The sequence below is a fragment of the Piliocolobus tephrosceles genome, chromosome 6 (assembly GCF_002776525.5).
Source record: "Piliocolobus tephrosceles isolate RC106 chromosome 6, ASM277652v3, whole genome shotgun sequence".
NCBI classification, from domain to species: Eukaryota; Metazoa; Chordata; class Mammalia; order Primates; family Cercopithecidae; genus Piliocolobus; species Piliocolobus tephrosceles.
Window position 1 is genome coordinate 109236311 of NC_045439.1, and position 19701 is coordinate 109256011.

General features: G+C 35.6%; 1 protein-coding gene across 7 annotated transcripts in view; it reads right to left on the reverse strand.

Annotated features, from left to right (window-relative positions):
* TCF12 (transcription factor 12) overlaps positions 1-19701 on the reverse strand; it is a 423136-nt gene that overhangs the window by 216293 nt on the left and 187142 nt on the right. For 4 of the 7 annotated variants that reach the window (XM_023228653.2, XM_023228652.2, XM_023228651.2 and 1 more), the window contains exon 4: positions 15833-15906. In XM_023228653.2, the coding sequence (XP_023084421.1) occupies positions 15833-15906 (74 nt within the window). Of the gene's footprint in view, positions 1-6909; positions 6972-14690; positions 14777-15832; positions 15907-19701 lie in introns of those variants that run through there. The other 3 variants (XM_023228656.2, XM_023228654.2, XM_023228655.1) reach the window with 2 other exon arrangements.

A 19701-nucleotide genomic window follows, 5' to 3' on the forward strand; every position in this document is an offset into this window, starting at 1 on the left:
AGCATCTCCTTCCACAGCCATGATTCTAGTGTGAAAAGTAATATTCTTCATATAACATGGTATGAAAACACAAGTCAGCATCTTGACCTAGTACACAATCAAAGAAATAACTATCTGACCCAGAGAAAAACTCTCTTCTGATGTGTGTATGTAAACTGTGAAGCAAGTTTAAGTGGCATTACTTTATTGGAATAGTTTCAGCTAATACATGTAATTAAAAGTAAAAAGCAGTTATTTCCTAAAAAGTAAAATTACACTTGAATTCAGATATTTAGTCCAAATTGATATTGCTTTACTATATTTGCACCCAATGCAAACTTTTCACATACTTACATTTGCACAAAATACAAAATTTTCAGATACTTACAAACATAGAAGACCAGCATTCCTTTCATAACAACAGGTCACAGTATTACCTTTCTTTTCTTATACCCTTCCTAAGAAAATTAAAGCTAATTGTGATACAAAATTATCTATGTGATCAAATATGAAGGTTTTCATCAGCAGCAATAACTGAAATGAATTTCCTGTCTGCTTTCAGTTCTAATATTTTTAATGCATACTATCAATCTCTATCCTAAATGCCAGGTGTGTTTTTTGATACTTCATCTTCTCGTCTTACCTTCTCTCGATTTTTAGCCCCCATTTTCTCCTTCATTACTCATCTTATTTTTTTACCTATCTTTTCATATTATGTCAATCTAGTTATTAATGAAATTAAAGAAATTAAAATATGTATATGGAAGAGTGACAATACCTATGTATATATGTGTAGTATTGCCTATAATATATTAGGCATTGTGCCAGATGATAGGATGCAAAAATAAGTAAAAGTCTTTGCCTTCAAGGAGCTTACAGTCACAAGAAAAGAGAGACATTATCTGAAAATATTTTAATAAACTGAATAACCTTTTCATGAGGTCTGGGCCTGACATGCATGTACCACATTACAGCTTTCAAGGTTTGTTTACTACAATTGGACCCCCTAGTAGTCTAGGGGGTAGGATGATAATAAACAATAAAAATTTAAATGAAGTACAAACCAGTCTGCCAAATTACAAGTTAAACTTGCTGGGTTTTGTATGAATAGTTTAGAAGATGCTAATACACCAGCACAGCTTCAAATGGGAGCACCAAAAGCAGAACAAATACTGTTAGGAAGGCAGAAGTCACATTAAGATTTGCTAAAGAATACCCTAAAGCAAAATGAAACATATTGATAACTGGAAAATAAAGTGTCAATCACAACTAAGTTTTATTGAGTACATACTACGTGCCAGCACTGTTAACAATATCCATGCCATTCTGTCAGTTAATTTAACCCATATAACCTATATATTGAATAATACTATATTTCCCCCATCTCATAGATTGGACAATAAATGTGTTATTTAAGTTTGTGGTATCTAGTTAACAATAGGTAACTAATACAAAAATTAAAAAGAAGAAAATATTATTAACAATCTTGTCAATAAATTTGAAGAAGTAATACTTCTCAACTAATTCTTTCAGGCCAGGATTAGCATGATAACAAATTCTTACAAAGAAAGTACACGCACAAGTTTTTTTTTTAAAAAAACTACAGATCCGCCAGGCATGGTAGCTCACGTCTGTGATCCCAGCACTTTGGGAAGCCGAGGTGGGCAGATCACTTCAGGTCAGGAGTTGGAGCCCAGCCTGGCCAACATGGTGAAACCCTGTCTCTACTAAAAAAATATACATATTAGGCAGACGTAGTGGCGGGTGCCTGTAATCCCAGCTCCTCAGGAGGCTGAGGCAGGAGAATCACTTGAACTTGGGAGGCGGAGGTTGCAGTGCGCTGAGATCGCGCCCCTGCATTCCAGCTGGGGTGACAGAGCAGGACTCCTTCTCAAAAAAAAAGAAAAAGAAAACAAAACTACAGATCAATATTACCTGAATGTAAAAATTCTTAATATTTTAGCAAATTAAATCAAACAATTTAAAAATGGCAATACATAATAACCCAGTACTAGATAGCCCAGGAATGCAGCGTTGCTTTAATATTTTTAAAATATTAATCAATATAACTTCTGTAGTGACACACTAAAAAGGAAAAATCATCTGACCATTTCAACAGATGCAGAAAAAAATATTTTATAAAATTCAACATCAGTTTTTCTTAAATACTCTCAACAAATTACATTTACAAAGGAACGTCCTTGATCTAATAAATCACATCAATAAAATCTATAGCAATTATCATGCTTAATGGCAAAACACTGTTTATCCCTAACATTAGGAACGAAGTCCACTCTTAACCACATCTATTCAACACCATACTTGAAGTTATAGCCAATTCCACAAGGAAAAAAAAAATCTGGATTAGAAAGGAAAAAGTTAAATTCTCATAACTGACAGACAACACATTGTTCAAACAAAATCCTCCAGAATGTCCAAAAAAGCTACCATAACTAGTGAGTTTAGCAAGGTTTCAGGACGCATCGTCAATATACAAAAATCATTGTCTTATATATTAGATATGAGCCAAAAAATGCAATTAAAAATACTTATAACAGATCAAAAATTATGAAACATTTAGTTAATAGATTAAACAGAAGATGTGCAAGACTTGTTCACTAAAAACTATCTAAAAATACTAACAGAGATCATGTCACTGCACTCCAGCCTGGGCGCCAGAGCAAAGCCTTGCCAAAAAATTAAAAAAAAAAAAAAAAAAAAAAAATATATATATATATATATATATATATATATATGGAAAGTAAAGATTTAAATATGGAGATACATCATATGCATGAATTGAAAGCCTCCACACTGTTAAGATCCCCTCCAACTGATCTACAGACTCAATGTAATCCTAATCAAAATCCTACACAGCTTAGTAGAAACTGACATACTGGTTTTAAAATCTTCAATGTATACGCAAACAACATAGAATAGTTCAAACAATTTTGAAACAGAATAACAAGGTGGAAGACTTATACTACCTGATACCAAGATTTATTTTAAAGGTATAGAAATCAAGACAGTTACGGTATTGGTGTGAAGATAAATCAATAAAACAGAATACAGAGCCCAGATATTGATCCTCACATATACGGTCAACAGATTTTTAACAGAGATAACAAGTTAACTCAATGGGAGGGAAGAAAAATCTTTTCAACAAATGGTAGTGGCAAACTGGACAGCCTTACGGAAAAAAAAATTAACGTTGACCCTGACTTGACATCTTTTTTTTTTTGAGACGGAGTCTCAAGGCTGGAGTGCAGTGGCCGGATCTCAGCTCACTGCAAGCTCCGCCTCCCGGGTTTACGCCATTCTCCTGCCTCAGCCTCCCGAGTAGCCGGGACTACAGGCGCCGGCCACCTCGCCCGGCTAGTTTTTTCTGTTTTTTTAGTAGAGATGGGGTTTCACGGTGTTAGCCAGGATGGTCTCGACCTCCTGACCTGGTGATCCACCTGTCTCGGCCTCCCAAAGTGCAGGGATTACAGGCTTGAGCCACCGAACCCGGCCAACTTGACATCTTATACAGAAACAAACTCAAAAGGATCATAGATCTAAGTTAAGAGCTAAATGTTTACATTGCCTAACTTACTATTTCTTGAGATTGCTACTAGCATTCAAACTACATTTCTTAAGTAATATCGAGGGCATTCTATAATGGAAAAAAATGTAGGAAGAAGTTTATTCTTTTCCTTTCATAAAGATTTATCATTTACTACTACCTATTAAAAACTAAGAAATCTAATACCACAAAAAGCCCATTTAACTAATACATAAATGTTTTAGACTACAAAGCTCTGTATTTGTACACTGCTTGTTAATATCCCATTAAGGACAGTCTGAGAAACTATGATCTTATTCAAAATCTTGTTTTACACATTAGAAATCTGATGCCCATCCGAACACAGTGGCTCATGCCTATAATCTCAGCACTTAGGGAGGCCAAGGCAGGAGGATCACTTGAGCTCAGGAGTTTGATAACAGCATGGACAACATAAGTGAGACCCTGTCTCTACAAAAAATTAGCCAGACATGGTGGCACAGGCCTGTAGTCCCAGCTACTTGGGAGGCTGAGGCAGAGGATCACTTGAGCCCAGGGAGTCAAGGCTGCAATAGGCCATGATTGTGTCACTGTACTCTCTAGCCTGGGCAACAGAGCAAGACCCTGTCTCAAATTTAAAAAAAGAAAAAAAAAAAGAAAGGAAGAAACCTCATGTCATGTCTAGAAAAAGTGACCCATTTGACCAGGTTCATTTTTCTAATCAGACAACTCAGGCTTAAATTCTCTGTTCCTTGTGTTACAAAACAGATTATCATTTTCACTTTGTATACAATATGCCCTGGAGATTTCATAAGCAAATATTCCTTCTATTTCTGGACTTTTACTCTCCCCTAGGCCATCCTTATCATAGCTTTTATCATTCTACTGTACAATAACCTCTGTTTTTCCCATAAGAATGAGGACTCCCTTTATGAAATATAAACTGATGATTTTTGTTTTGCACAACTAATTTCAGTGACAAGAAAATAGTGAAATCTCAGTAAAAGCTTCATGAATGAAAGGAGTTGGAAAAAAAGGATTTCCTTGTTAACAACATAAAGATGTGCATACAGAATTCCAAGAGACTACAAAACTCAAAGCAGGGAAGAAAGATACTGAGGAAAAATGATATAAGGAACTAAGGCAAAATTAGTGGAAAATCAAGAGTAATACGGAGACAGCAAAAACTCAGAGAAGTCAACTCAATAAGATGCAACAGTATTACCAACATGGAGAAGATATTTGGTTCAGGACAGCTGGCACTTAATTGCTTAATCACAAAATAATTGCCAGACCTAAACACCAGAATATACTCTGCTCCATGCACAAAGCAACAAACTGATTATGATGTAAAATGACATTTAAGTAATTATTTCATTTTATAAGAAGAAGGTTAAAGCATCAGTTCAATATGTTGAAGGGAAACATTTCAAGCTTGTTCTCAGAATAAAAGTGTTTAAGTATATGACAACAAAAATACATGACACAAAAATCTAACATTTATTGATGACACCAATCCTTTGGCTTACATAAGCTAATTTAGGTCTCTTAAATGCCTTAGAGATGCATATCCCTTTAAACAGATTTGAGGAACTGAAACCTCTTCCTTTCCTAGACTGTATTAATCTGCAATCTGTTATAAGAATATAGATTTGCATAAATTTACATTCATAAGAATGTGGGTTGCCCTATTTCTTTTCCCCAATAATCTCCAAATCCCAAGATCTGCAATACAGAACTTTCCAAAAGTTCAAGTGTGGTGCTACACCTCTGTAATCCCAACTATTCAGGAGGCTAAGGTGGGAGAGGCACTTGAACCTGGGAGGTCAAAGCTGCAGTAAGACATGACTGTGCCATTGCATTTCCAGCCTGGGCGACAGAGCAAGACCCTGTCTCAAACAAACAAACAAACTTCTTGTTGGGCATTTAAAAACTCCAATAGTTCATCATCTTTTCAGGACATATTCCAGGAATTCAAAACAGCTGCCTCTCCAATGACCATCCAAGATTTGAAAAATTCCTAACATCTTTTTTATTTTTTAAATCAAAATGGGCATGAAGTTTCTCATGGGAATGTAAAAAGAAGTACAATGTACAGATTTCTATATGAGCTAAATACTGTATAAAACTTCCTCTATTAATTCTTGCACACTTCCTATGAGAAAAAATCTCTTTGGAGATGAGAAATCTGAGGCTCAGAAATTAACTGTCTTGTCCAAGGTAAAATAGAGTGGTAAAAACTAGAAGCAAACCTGTCTGATTCATCCTATAGCTCATTTTTTTAATGTACAAAATGTAAATACTGTTTTTATAAGAACTAAGATGGCAGTACCGTTATCTTAAAACTTCTAGAGACTCTGTCCTTAAAGTCCTGCACAAGTAGAAATAACTGTTCTGGGGGTCTCTTTTATAATTTGGCAAATGTAACACAGTAAAAAGGGACAGTAATTTAGAGACAGTCTGGAGAAAGTCCTAAGCATTTAATATCTGGTAAGTTATCTACCTTTTCTAACCTTCAATTCTGTCACCTCTAAAATGGAGAGGATTTTAAAAATGGCTTCTTGGTGAGCTGATGTGAAGATCAAAGCAGGTAACATGTGAAAGTGTGTAAACTAAATTGTGACAAGTGCTGGTTACAACTTACTGTTATTAATTTAAAAACCCAAGTGGGTTAAAAAAAAGCGTTCAGCCAGAATTTACCCTACTTTTTATTCCCACAAATAAGCAATCTCTAAACTTAGGGAAAAAATATTAAACAGGCTGCCAAGAAAGACCTCAACAATTACAAAAAGGGACATATTCAAAGATTAATATGTTTTGATTTTTACTTGTTAACTTTAAAATCTGAACAATTAGTTAGAAGATTAAAAAAGAAAACTACAAAGATTAGATTAGTCCTAATCAAGATGTTATTTCATGGGCCTACAAAGTTAATTACAGTAAGATGAGAAATTGACATGAAGGTTATTTCCAAAAAGATCTACAGCAAAGCCTCTCAGTAAGTGTTGTCCCCAGGAAGAAAGGCTAGTCTGAAAAAAACATTAAGCTTTAATTGTCTTAAAATGGAAACATGGGCAATCTGATCAGTAGGTGCTTTCTTTCACTTTAAGTATCTGTTGGCAAGAGATTTAAAGGTGCTTACATCATCACAACCCAATTTTTTCTTATCCAAAAACATTAACGTTATAATTTATAGGCAGGGGCTGTTTCAAACAGAACTAAGACTAAAAACATTTTACTCTTACGGTTTTATTTAAATCTAACTTGAAAACACACTCTTTTTCTTACTCAAAGTTTTCTTCACATTCAGAGCATTCAGAAGGAGCAGTTATATAACAAAACAGAGATTAATGGGAACATAGATGCAATATATAGAAAACACTTACTTTAATTCTCTGACCCTTCTGTCTTGCTTTGCTATTTAACTGCTTCACCTCGTGTATTGTACCTGAGATCAAGAGGCATAAAATACTATTTCAAAATTTGTGTGTCCTTTCTAATTACTGTATTTGATCTCCTAGTAGCTATATACACCTTTTTCCCTTCAAAAATAAAAACAATAGCAAACACACAATTTTGAGAAAATATCTACACTAGAGAAGAAAAACTAACACTAACCTTTTACCCACCAATGGTGACAAAAGGGACAACTGAGTAAAAGCTATTTTATTTCTTTATTCACACAACTTGATTTTCCCATTTATTAATATAAGGAAAACTATTTATCAAAATCAAGCAATCTGGTTTAATACAATCATAGCTAACTTGACAAAGCCTAAATAAAAAACACATGAAGTTTAATTCAGGCGTTCTCATTCTGTGGGTGAAGTGAGTCTACATGATTTTATATCTTTCCCAGTCACCTAGTTGTACCGGTTTTGTGTTTTCCCCTTTGTGAAATTTCTTATATAACTTTGCAATCTGGCTCCTATCCTCCGAATCCAAGTCTTATTTCATTATGAGTGGGTCTATGTACCATCTTTTCAGATCATCCTATTTTTTGCCACTCTTCCACTTTGGATCCATTCTTCATACCACAGTAAGTTAATATTTATAAAAATTTTGTGTATAAAATCTATTTTTAATTGGCTCCCAAAGAATAGATAACTTTTTTTTACAGAAATGTTATCCAGCCTCATCTCATACTATTTTCCCACAAAGTAAGCTGATTTATTATCTACCGAATTTTGTAATGAGACCACCGTACTGTCTCCATCATTCCACATTTCCAGACTTTCTTCCAGCCCTATTCAAATGCTATCTATCCTCTAAGAGTCTACTCAAACACTTCCTCCTCTATTAAGTCTTTCTTGACCATCCAAAGTAATCTCTCCCTCCTCTGGAATATCATAGTAGCTAATAAAATTATTTTGGTAATTAACTATTTGCTGTCTAATTATAGCGTCTCCACTTCTGCCTTAAAAGAGTTAAAAAGTTTTCTGGGTTTTTTTTTTTTTTGAGATCAGGTTTCACTCTGCCACCAGGGCTACAGTGTAGTGGTGCAATCTCCGCTCACTGCAACCTCTGCCTCCCCAGCTCTAGAGATTCTCCTGCCTCAACCTCCTGAGTAACTGGGACTACAGCCAGCACAACTGGCTAAATTTTTTTTTTTTTTTTTTTTTTTTAAGAGATGGGGTTTCACTATGTTGCAGAGGCTGGTGTTGAACTCCTGGATTCAAGCGATCCACCTGCCTCAGCTTCCCAAATTGCTGGGGTTACAGCTGTGAACCAGCAACTTTTTTTTTTTCTTCACTACAGCCTCGACCCCTGGGTTGAAGCAATCCTCTCACTTCAGCCTCCTAAGTAGCTGGGACCACAGCTGCACATTACCAGGCCTGGCATTTTTTTTTTCTCTATTTTTTGTAGAGAGGGGGCTCTCATTTTGTTGCCCAGGCCGGTCTCAAACTCTTGGGCTCAAGTAATCCTCCCATTTTAGCCTCCCAATGTGCTGGGTTTACAGGCCTGAGCCACCACGCCCAGCCTAAAAAGTAACTCTTTAGGCAAACAGGACTTATATGTCTAAGCATATTTCCTGAACTATAAGATACACATTTATTCACCTTTAACATTTAAGAAACTGAATGCATTTACAAATCTCAGCATCTTAAAATTGGGGGATCACGGTAAGTCCAACCTCCCGAAAAGCAGGCCACCTATACTGTTCTTATGCCACTGGGCTCTGCTGGAGGAAGGAAACTACAAGTTGCCTCTGCCCACAGACACACTCTTAAGGCATCTGCTGTCAAATGTAAATGAACTACCCACCAGTTCCTTCTACACCTCCAGCCAGTATGACCCTGCTGAGGTCACAATGACCTCTGTTTTTTGTATAGATAGCACATTAGAAAAACCAAGGTTTGGCCGGGCGCGGTGGCTCAAGTCTGTAATCCCAGCACTTTGGGAGGCCCAGACGGGCAGATCACGAGGTCAGGAGATCGAGACCATCCTGGCTAATACGGTGAAACCCCGTCTCTACTAAAAAATACAAAAAACTAGCCGGGCGAGGTGGCGGGCATCTGTAGTCCCAGCTACTCGGGAGGCTGAGGCGGGAGAATGGCGTAAACCCGGGAGGTGGAGCTTGCAGTGAGCTGAGATCCGGCCACTGCACTCCAGCCTGGGCGACAGAGCGAGACTCCGTCTCAAAAAAAAAAAAAAAAAAAAAAAAAGGAAAAACCAAGGTTCTATTATCCTATTTCTAACTCACTACCTACAAACTATACAGAGGTTCTTAGCCAAGCTCGTCCACATTAACGAAAAAATACTGAACTCTTGTTAAGAATGGAGAGAGCACTAAACTAAATTAAAGTTCCCTTTAGCCATATCTGGCAGGAACGGTCCAGGATTTGCAAAAGAAATGACATTAATCTCATCCAGATAATCTTATAGGCTGATTTTAGTTTCCATAAAATCTGAAAGCTTATGTTTACTTTCATTGAGTTTTTATTTAATTTTGTTTCCCTTATCCCAAGTCCCCAATCTATGGCTTTGTCTATGAACTTTAGAAGACTGGAGAAATACTTAAATCCTTGTACCCATGTATTTTCATTTTCAACCTAGTTGGGTCTATGAGGTTGCTGTCTGTCTGTGTTTTTGACATCTGTTAAATGACCACTGCTGATGCTTTTTAAATGAACAGAATCCTCTTATCCCTTCATTGCTATAGGTATCAGAAGTCATAGCATATATTAAAACAAAAAGCCTCAGAACATACCTACTATTATCCCTTAATAATAAAAAAAAATCTCTGATATCATCTTGTGCTGAATCATATACAGCAGCTAAATCAAGTATTTTAAAGCTAAATCATTACCACACATTGGTTTTCCATTTTCTACTAACAGGTATAAGCCCCAAACTTTAGTGAGGTAGTTATTATTAGTATCCATCCCCTTTAAATCAATGACAAAAGAAAAAAAGATTAAGGTAAAAACAAATAACTTGCCCAAAGTCACAGAGTGAGGAGGTAGAAGTGCCAGAAATAGAACCCAAAACAGCTTCATTTTAATGCTCAAGCTCTTAAATTCTATGCTATTCTCCCCACAATACACTATACTTGCTAGGTAAACTGTTCTATCATATCATGTCCCATGTCCTCTTTTATCAGCTGCAGACCCTCTTCTCTTTTCACCTTTCTCTTCTCTCTTCCCATTCCTTCAGGATATGGCAGAAAATGTATAGTTCTTTGAGTTGGGAAGTACTAAAGTAAAGGGGTTAAAAAGCACTAGAATAAGATTCAGAATATCTGAGTTCTGTTATGCCAGAGGCTGTCATTAACTAGTCACACAGCCTAGCCAAATCTCTACATACAGCACAAATCTACACCTGGTCAAATCTCAAGCGTGTCGTTTCAGTTTCCTCATGTATGAAATAAAGAGACAGAATATATATAACCAATGCATCTTTCAATTTTGAAAATTCTATGATACTGTAAAACACAGACGGAAGAAAGAGCAAAAAGATAAATGACTGTTTCATTCTGTAAGCCATAATACAGACAGAAGAGAAAACCATGGTGGATATTTAGCAATTTATATTTTTAAAAAGCACCCAAGCTCTACTCAACTTAATGTAGCTTCTTTTTTTTAAAAAAAATAACTACTATAAGATTATATATAGGCTGAAAAATGTTCATAATTAAAATGCCAACTCTTGATTACTGATGATGCCTATAAATCTAATTCCTATCAGTGGTTTCCTATCAATGAACTCAATTCTACCTTTTAAATTAAGGACTGACCAACTCTGTATCTTAGAAAAGAGCATCAATATACTCCTCTCTCTCCCACCCCTACCCCAGGATGCAAACCTCAATTGTACTTTAATACTCCAGAGCTTGGCATAGGTTGGCTAACACAGTTTAAAAGGCAGAGAAACCAAGATGACCTGGCCTCTTGACATTTCCACAAACTCAAATAACTAGACATTCTAGAAACAGAATTTGTACATCAAGAAATATAACTATGAAAATGTACTTCAAAATTATTATAAATAATAGTAATAGCAGTTTTCACTTATTATATCAATAAATGAAATACTTCATACCTATTATTACATTTCATCTTCACCAAAACCCTACAAAATACATGTAAAATTATCATAATTTTAGAGACCAGAAAACTAAGACACATAGAAGTAACTTTCCCATGGTCACACAGTACGTTTCCAAATCACCTATTACCATTAATACCACCACCACCTACTTCAAGCTTCATCTTAAATCAATGTTCTTTCCTTCCTCAACCTCCCAGCCTAATTAATCTAGTAAATCTAATGATTGTTCCCCGATTTGATTATATTCAGCAAACATGTATAGAGCACCCATTATGTATAAGGTGTTATACTACAGAGACTGACAACTTTTATATCCAAGTTTGGCAGGAAGAGACTGTTGCTTTCCCAAGAAAGAAATGAACAGCTGAAGAAGAAGGGAAATTGATTTATGTCCTTCATATATTTAAAAGAAATAAAAGTAGTTAAATTAAGCATGACTGAGTTGGCAAATAATTCTCATTTATTACATTTAGAATACAGCATATTTGCAATGTATCCATGTGTTTAAATTTATGTAATTGTTAAATATAGATCTAGTGAATTTTGAGATACATAGGTATAAAGCCAACACTTATATAGCACTCACCACATATCATTGATCTATGCAATTTCCATATATTGCCTCATTTAATCCTCAACAACCTCATGAAACAGATATCATTATCCCCATTTCACAGATGAGTAAACTGAAGTACACTAGATTTAAATAACTTGTCCAGAATCACACAGGTAGTAAGTGGCAGAGTTATGATTTATACCCAAGCAGTATGATTTCACAGTCTGTGCTCTTAAGCACAGCCTTCTGAAGACAAAAAAAAAAACCAAACAAAACAAAACAAAAAAAAAACACCTGAAACTAGAATAAGTCACTAACACTTTAGTGAACAAGAACAACCACAATATTCTCTGGTCTTTATGCCTAGTACACCAACATTTCTATGCAATAAAGAATGAAAAACAAGGGAGAGAGGGAACAAACTCATTAACTAGATCTCTTGCCCATGTCTAAACTACCTGAGATTTTGATCACTCCTTTCAGTCTCAGGTGCTTTACCTTTATCACCACATTCACAAATTTCTAAAACTGGAAGTGCTATTCACAACATGATTCTATCTATATGTTCATGTGTGTGTCTATGCTCTCTGTACAGGTGGGCAGCAAATGAAGAGTGCAGAAACCAGGACTCTAACAAAAGTAGAGGTCTGGAGCTTACAAACCACAAATGTTGTGTTCCTTCCCTCTGGGTGTCTCAAACATGCTGAGACATGCTTAGGAAATACGAAATCCACATTGCCTAAGAATGCTGAACATGCCTACCATTTCTTCTATAACCACTCTTAGGCACAATGTCTATTTTTATGTCAACCTAGCAAAATCTCTTCACTGAATGGACTGCTGTAGGTACTTCTGATAACCAGAAACTTAATCACCTCTACACTGCAAGGCTACTTTTCTGGTGGATTTGGTAAAAGCAGGGGCAGACATACAGACTGCAGCTGTGCTAGAGTGACTTTTCCTAATTCTGAAAGAATGGGTATAAGCCTAACACAGAGACGAGAAGTTTGTGACCACTTAACTATGTGACTCATATGGAGGTCATTTACGCACCAAGGCTACTAGAGTAGCACGGTATCTTACAATTAAAGTCAGGACCCTGTAAGGCAACTAGCGTACATAGCAAACATTTCCGTTGAAAAGCTCTTAAATAAAGAATAAGTTCAATCAACATGACTTTGTGTAGCTACTCCCATACAGTAACATATAGTTATACAATATTAAGGTTCATTTGCCAAATACGGTTTCATACTATTGTAAAGAAAGTATTGTTTCTTCCTTATAGTTTAGCATGGGAATGGGAGAGGGATAGAATGGCAGCTCAAACAGTTCAATTCATGTAAGTTTAAAGCATGTATATTGTATCTCCAACAAATTACTCATTTTGCAGTATCCAATACCCTTTTTTGGCCTACCAAGCATTTTCAAATTTTATAAAAAGTATAATAAAAAATTTCTATTTAGTGATGTTACTGAAAATCAAATTATTTTTAAATAATGCAATTTGCTGACAGAAATGTAATATTTATAAAATATGATAAAGTCTAAATAAATTTCATTTACGTGATTTCTACTGAAGTATCTGCAATTTCACTGTTTAAGTTGACAAATTTTTAGCAAGTCAAAACTAGTCTTTAGCCAACATTAATACTTATTTTTGAATTTAAGAACCTCAATGTACTTAAATAAGAATTTAAGAAATTCAATATACTAAAATAGGAGAATGAAGTACTGTAGTTGAGATTCTTATTAACACAATTATACCCATTTATGCTTATGATTACGGAAAAAAATGGTCAAGAGGTGAATGGTGTTAAAAGATGAAACCCCAAAAGCTGATAATTTCCCTATAAAGTAGTACTGAGGGAGGCTTCAAAGACAACCATAAAGTTCTCCTTGGCAAGAAGAGTTAAAGGGAATAACAGCTGGAAATTGGATCCAGATTTCTGTTTGAAAATGATATCAAAAATCTCTTAACTATCTCACCAAACCTTTTAGGTTTAGACGATGACTAGGATAGAAGGAGAAAAATTAGTGAAAGAGTGGATTTCAATGGGAATAAAAATAAAGAAGGGTAGCATTAAATCTTCACTCTATCTGATCTCTCAACAGACAGTTAAAAATACATACGTGGTTCTATGAAAACTAGCTTACTACATAATCAATTTAACTTTTCACTGTATATAATACATACTAAAAATAAATAAACTAAGTAAAATACAGCATTTCAGTTTAACTTATAAATAATAGCAAAAAGAAAAGAAAGATTTGCTTTGGATTTCATGTCTGAAGGTAAACTTAATTTCAAGATCATAAATTACGTTAAGTGTTTGGATACATTAGTATGTTTTTTTCACCTAAAATCCTATGCAGCACTCAAGGGGGGCGATGGGGGAGTGGGAAGCAGTGAAGAAAGCCTGAAGGTGTGATAAATATAAGGCATCCAGCTACCATTTAATGCATTCTAAGAAATAACATGTTATTACAAAGTAACTCAAGCCTCTGAAAAAAATAATCCAATATTAATTAGTAGTATTGTGGGTTTCCCACTACATAAAACTCCTACCTTCAAAATCTAAACTGGATCCTATCTCACATGTTCATAATAATACTCAAAGAATCAGAAACGTTTAAGAGTGGAAGGAAATTTGGACATCAACCAGTTTAAGCAGCCTCGAGACAAAAACAATGTGTCCAAGATTAAATGGCTAAGACAAAAATAATGTGTCCAAGATTAAATGGCTGATTCACAACACAGTTGATAGTAAAATTCAAGTCCTGACATACTCAGCATGCGGCTCTTTACACTACAATGTAGCTTTCTCAGCCTCTGATTCCCAAAAGTGAAACACAAAAACCCACCTTTAACAGCCTCTTTATGCATCTTTTTGGATTCCGTATGACTATCCCAGTTCTTTCCAAAGGATTTCAGGTAAGTTATACATAGGCTACAGCCAAATACAACAGTAAAACCCCGAATTTTAAAAGGTATTTTAACTCAGCATTTTTCAAAGCAAACTTGTGTAATCCATACTGAGACTATGCATTTCAATCACTTACTCAGTTTTCCTCCCATTAAGGCAATTTGCTTCTAGGGTTAACTACCCATAAATCTTATGCTTGTCTCTTTCTTCTCTTGGTTAATTCTGAGAGAAATGAGAAATTCATTCACTTAAAGTATGGCCTTTTGGAAAAGTCTCTCTCTCTCTCTCTTTTCTTTTTTTTTTTTCGAGATGGAGTCTCACTCTGTGGCCCAGGCTTGAGTCCAGTGGCATGATCTTGGCTCACTGCAACTCCGTCTCCCAGGTTCAGCGATTCTCCTGCCTCAGCCTCCTGAGTAGCTGGGACTATAGGTGCCCACCCCCATGACTTGGCTAATTTTTGTACTTTTAGTACAGATGGGATTTCACCATGTTGGCTAGGCTGATCTCGAACTTCTGACTTCAAGTGATCCACCTGCCTCAATCTCCCAAAGTGCTGGGATTACAGGCATGAACCACCGCGCCCAGCCTGGAAAAGTCTCTCTTAACCTCGTCAGTTTACCAGAGAAAGTCTGGGAGCAGAGTGCTTAATTTTATTCTAATTCTTTGATCTAATTTTCCATTTCCTGGTCTCATTTTATAAAGTTTTGGGGCTTTTTTCTTTTTGTTTTTTGTTGGAAAGGGCTCTAATCTTGTGACCTCAATGTGTAGAAAGATGGCTTGGTCCTATTTTCTCTTAATTGTTAACCAAGAAATGTCATCTGTTATGTCTGTTTTGATATGCTTCCAAGAGGCAGGGCTACTGAGTTCCTGATGCAAAGGGCTGATGACTGTTGAAGCAACGATGAGGGAGACAGGCTGGAAGTCAGTACATTGAAAGCCACTGCCATCTCGCAAAGCAAATAAACCAAACATAAAGAAAAATGGCTAAATACATATGGAGAGCACTTAGGCATTCCAAGCTCTTTAGTAAAGAGTACTGTAGACAGTTCAGGTGTACAAATAACACCAAGAATGTTTAACTGTAGGAAATAAAATAAAACTGCAAAGTTTGACAGCTTATAAAAAGAACTAAATGTTCCAAAAAGGTACTGGGTATTCTACTATATTTCCATGAAAAGAAATTAATTTTCATTTCTCATAAGAAACAGAGCATATATGAAAGAAATTACTTAGTCTGCCAAATTACAGTTTTAATCAAGGGTTGATCAGCAAACTTACTCTAGATGAATCATAGGAAGGACTTGGTTGACCACTTGTTCCCCAAGATGTTGTACCTCCTCTTTCATCCATACCTAAAAAGAGAAGAGAATAAAAGATATATCTGAAAACATACTTTTGTGGATATTTTTGGTATGGGACAGCAGAGTACAATTCAGCAAGTGGTTTTTGCGTTTTCATGGAACAGCTAAGTACCAATCTTTGCCTCAGAAACCTGTAAAATATAAGTTACTTCAAAGTATCTTCATCATTGTTCCATCAATCCTCAAGCAATACCCTATGTAAATTACAGAAATTCAGAATTAAAGTATTTCTTTGCAGACTTTAGAATGGGTCATAGTCTCTCCATCCTGCCCCATGCCCTGCACTGCTACTTCTAGGAGTAGATGAACTCCCAAACTTTGTCTGGTTTAGTACTGCCTACATGAAAACATGAATAATTCATTTAAGCCCTAGAAAATGAAGCAAGACAATCATTTGATTTAATAAAGTTGGTTTCTTTCTGATCACTGATAAGATATTCTTAACTGATGACATCAAACTGAATCTAACTATATCAACCATATCAAATCAACATTAGTTATATAAAATCAAAATGACACTTTTGTGGTAACATTTCCATCGCTTCTAAAATTATACACAATTTGATTTCAAATAAACAGTTCCACTCTTATGAAGGTGGCAAAAGAAAATTCACAGTGAGAAATAATGAGTTGCCATAACCAACAAAACAATTCATTGTGCATCCTTAATGCATCTTCGGATACTTGGGTTCCATTATTTTCACCTCCCAATCAGTCCCCAGTAAAAGCTGGAAGACTTGGAGATCTCTCAATTCAGTCATTTCTACCTCTTCTGTTTTGAAGACTCCAGTCTTTTTCATCTTTGACTGCTAGCACAGTACACTTCTTTAACTCCTTCCGAGTTTCATTCTATGATGAAATTCATCAACACAGAAATAGTTGACTTCTTTCTTTCATGAGAACAGCCTGGATATTACAATGATAACATTCTGCTAAGTTTAGAAATTATCTTTCTTTCAAGATATTCCTGGAAGTCCCTCTGTAATTTCCCTTGTAATTTAGGTGAGAATGTGGTATGTAATAAATTAAATGCCACACATTTTCCACTAACTTGCAATGATTACCATGGCTCTTTTATAGTGACAGAATTACCAAATTGAAAGGATGGGTAACAAAAAGCAGGGAAGGGAGAGGGGTCAGCTTCCAAAGTAGAATGTACTAATTACTAACTTAGTTATTAGGACCCTATTATTTTTATGAATCTGTACTTCTTGTATCAAGTGATTAATGTATATTTTAATAACTTTTTAATAAGAGTTAATACAAAAGATGAGTATCTAGTATAGACAACATTGCAGGCACAATTTCAAGTGAACCAGAGGCTTTGAAAACACAGAGATTATGTGAACAGTGTTTTGTTCATTCCTGTGGAGCTCGTATTAAAGTTCCAAATTTGAGAGATAGTTTACGAGTTTGGGGAATGTGGTGTAAAAAACAGTGTTACCGGCTGGGAGCAGTGGCTCACGCCTGTAATCCCAACACTTTGGGAAGCTGAGGCGGGTGGATCACGAGGTCAGGAGATCAAGACCATCCTGGCTAACACAGTGAAACTTTGTCTCTACTAAAAATACAAAAAATTAGCCGGGCGTGGTGGTGGGCTCCTATAGTCCCAGCTACTCGGGAGGCTGAGGCCGGAGAATCGCTTGAACCTGGGAGGCGGAGGTTGCAGTGAGCAGAGATCGCACCACTGTACTCCAGCCTGGGCGACAAAGCAAGACTCCATCTCAAAACAAAAAAACAAAACAACAAAAAAACCAAAAAAACACTGTTACCATCTCTCCAGTATCACTAGATACCAGTGAGCTATCTTCCAAGCATTTTCTTTGCAACCAACACTGTAGAGTAGCAGCAAGTATTCCTCTAAGACTCAATCCAAGAAAAAGGCAACCATAAACCTACAAAATCCACTAATAAATGGAACTGCAAAAAATTTCATGAAAAGTTGTATTTTAAAAAATCACTTTTATTGAACATATAATGGAAAGTGATTTTGATGAATCTTGTCCTAATGAAAATCATCAAACCATAACTTAGTCTTTTTATGAGTTTATATTTTCTTATATCAAATGATTAATAAATATGAGGCTTATGTGTATTTTAATTTTTATCTCATTTAGAGGCAGGGTTCTTGTTCTGTCATCCAGGCTGCAGTGCAGTGGCATGATGATAGCTCACTGCAACCACAAAAGCCTGGGCTCAAGTGATCCTCCTGCCTCAGCTTCACCAGTGCTAGGACTATAGGAACACGCCACAATGCTCAGCTAATTATTACTATTTTTTTATTTTGTAGAGACAGAGTCTTACACTATGTTGCCTAGGTTGGTCTTGGACTCTTGGCCTCCAGCAATCCTCCTGCCTTGGCCTCCTAAAGTGCTGGGATCACAGGTGTGAACCACCATGCCCAGTTTTGCATGTATTTTAAATACATTTGTAAAAATATATAGAGAGAGGAAAGATGGGTGCCAGTTACAGAGAACATCTCAAGCAAAATTTAAGACACATACAAAATTATATGAAACTATGCATTCAATTTTCATCAAGTGACTTCTATAAAACAAAGAAAATGCAAAGATTAATGAAATAAAATGGTAATTAAATAGGTGATGGAATCACCAGCTAAACAGTAGTACATACCACTGATATTGGACATGACAAGGGGCTCAAAGAATGCTATAGAATAACAAGAATCTGGCTAGGTTTTAAACTCAAGCTCTGTAGTTTTATTGTTAACATATCCAGACTCTTAGTAAAAGGTCGTGGCTGGCACTGACAAAGGCAAGAGTCATCTTTTAGCATCAATGACTCCTTTCTGCTAAAGACAATGGCTGTACAAACACAGAAATATGACAGGAATAATAAACTTTCCAAAGCTTCAGCCATAAGACCAAGGTAAGCAGAAAAAGGAAATTACACACAGAAGATAAACAACACAGATATTACACAAATTGACCAAAATCTGAAAAAAATACCTATTGACAAGAAAATACATCACAGTTGCAATACAGTGATGAGGGGTAACATTTTTCTTTTTAAGACATTTCTGAATTATCATTCCCATATTATTTTCATCATTCTCATTTCTAGTATATGCATGCCAATTCAACAATTTCAGAGAAGTTAGTTCCTTGACTCATATACTAAAATGGTAGATGTAAGAGAAAGTTCAGCAATAATTAACGATAGAAACACTTTTGAGTCTTATTTGACTTCCTAATAAATTTTTTCCATTTCTATTCAACATGATTAAAAGGGGTGATCAATAACAGAAAGACTTAATTTATCCTTTACCTTGTTAATCTTTTATATAGATAATCTCTTAGTACCTGCTTTTCTGAATGGAACCAATTAAGTAAAATGCAATATATTCTGATTCTATGTGCTCCATTTTTAGAAGCATGCTGTTTTAACTTGGTATTTTCCAGTAAGGAACATTAAATTCTAGACCTCATATCTAAAAACAATAGTTTGTGAACTTAACAAAAGCAATCTGCCACCTTCTTCTGTGAAAACATTTAACAAGAAAAGTAACTAAGAGCAATCATAAATTACTATATATACAGGCAGTTCCCTAAAAGGCTGAGACCTTAAAGAAGGAATAAAAAGATAAAATTCAAGTTTTGAAGGTTTCAGAGAATAAGATTCTTAGAGGAACAGGTAAACTTCTTGGCCAAGTCCAACATTTGCCATTACTCCCCTTTCTAGGAAGAACACAGATTTAGAATACCTTCTTATGCTCTACTCCCATCTTAGTATTTGACTAAGAGTATTTTCTTTCTAGTGTCAATA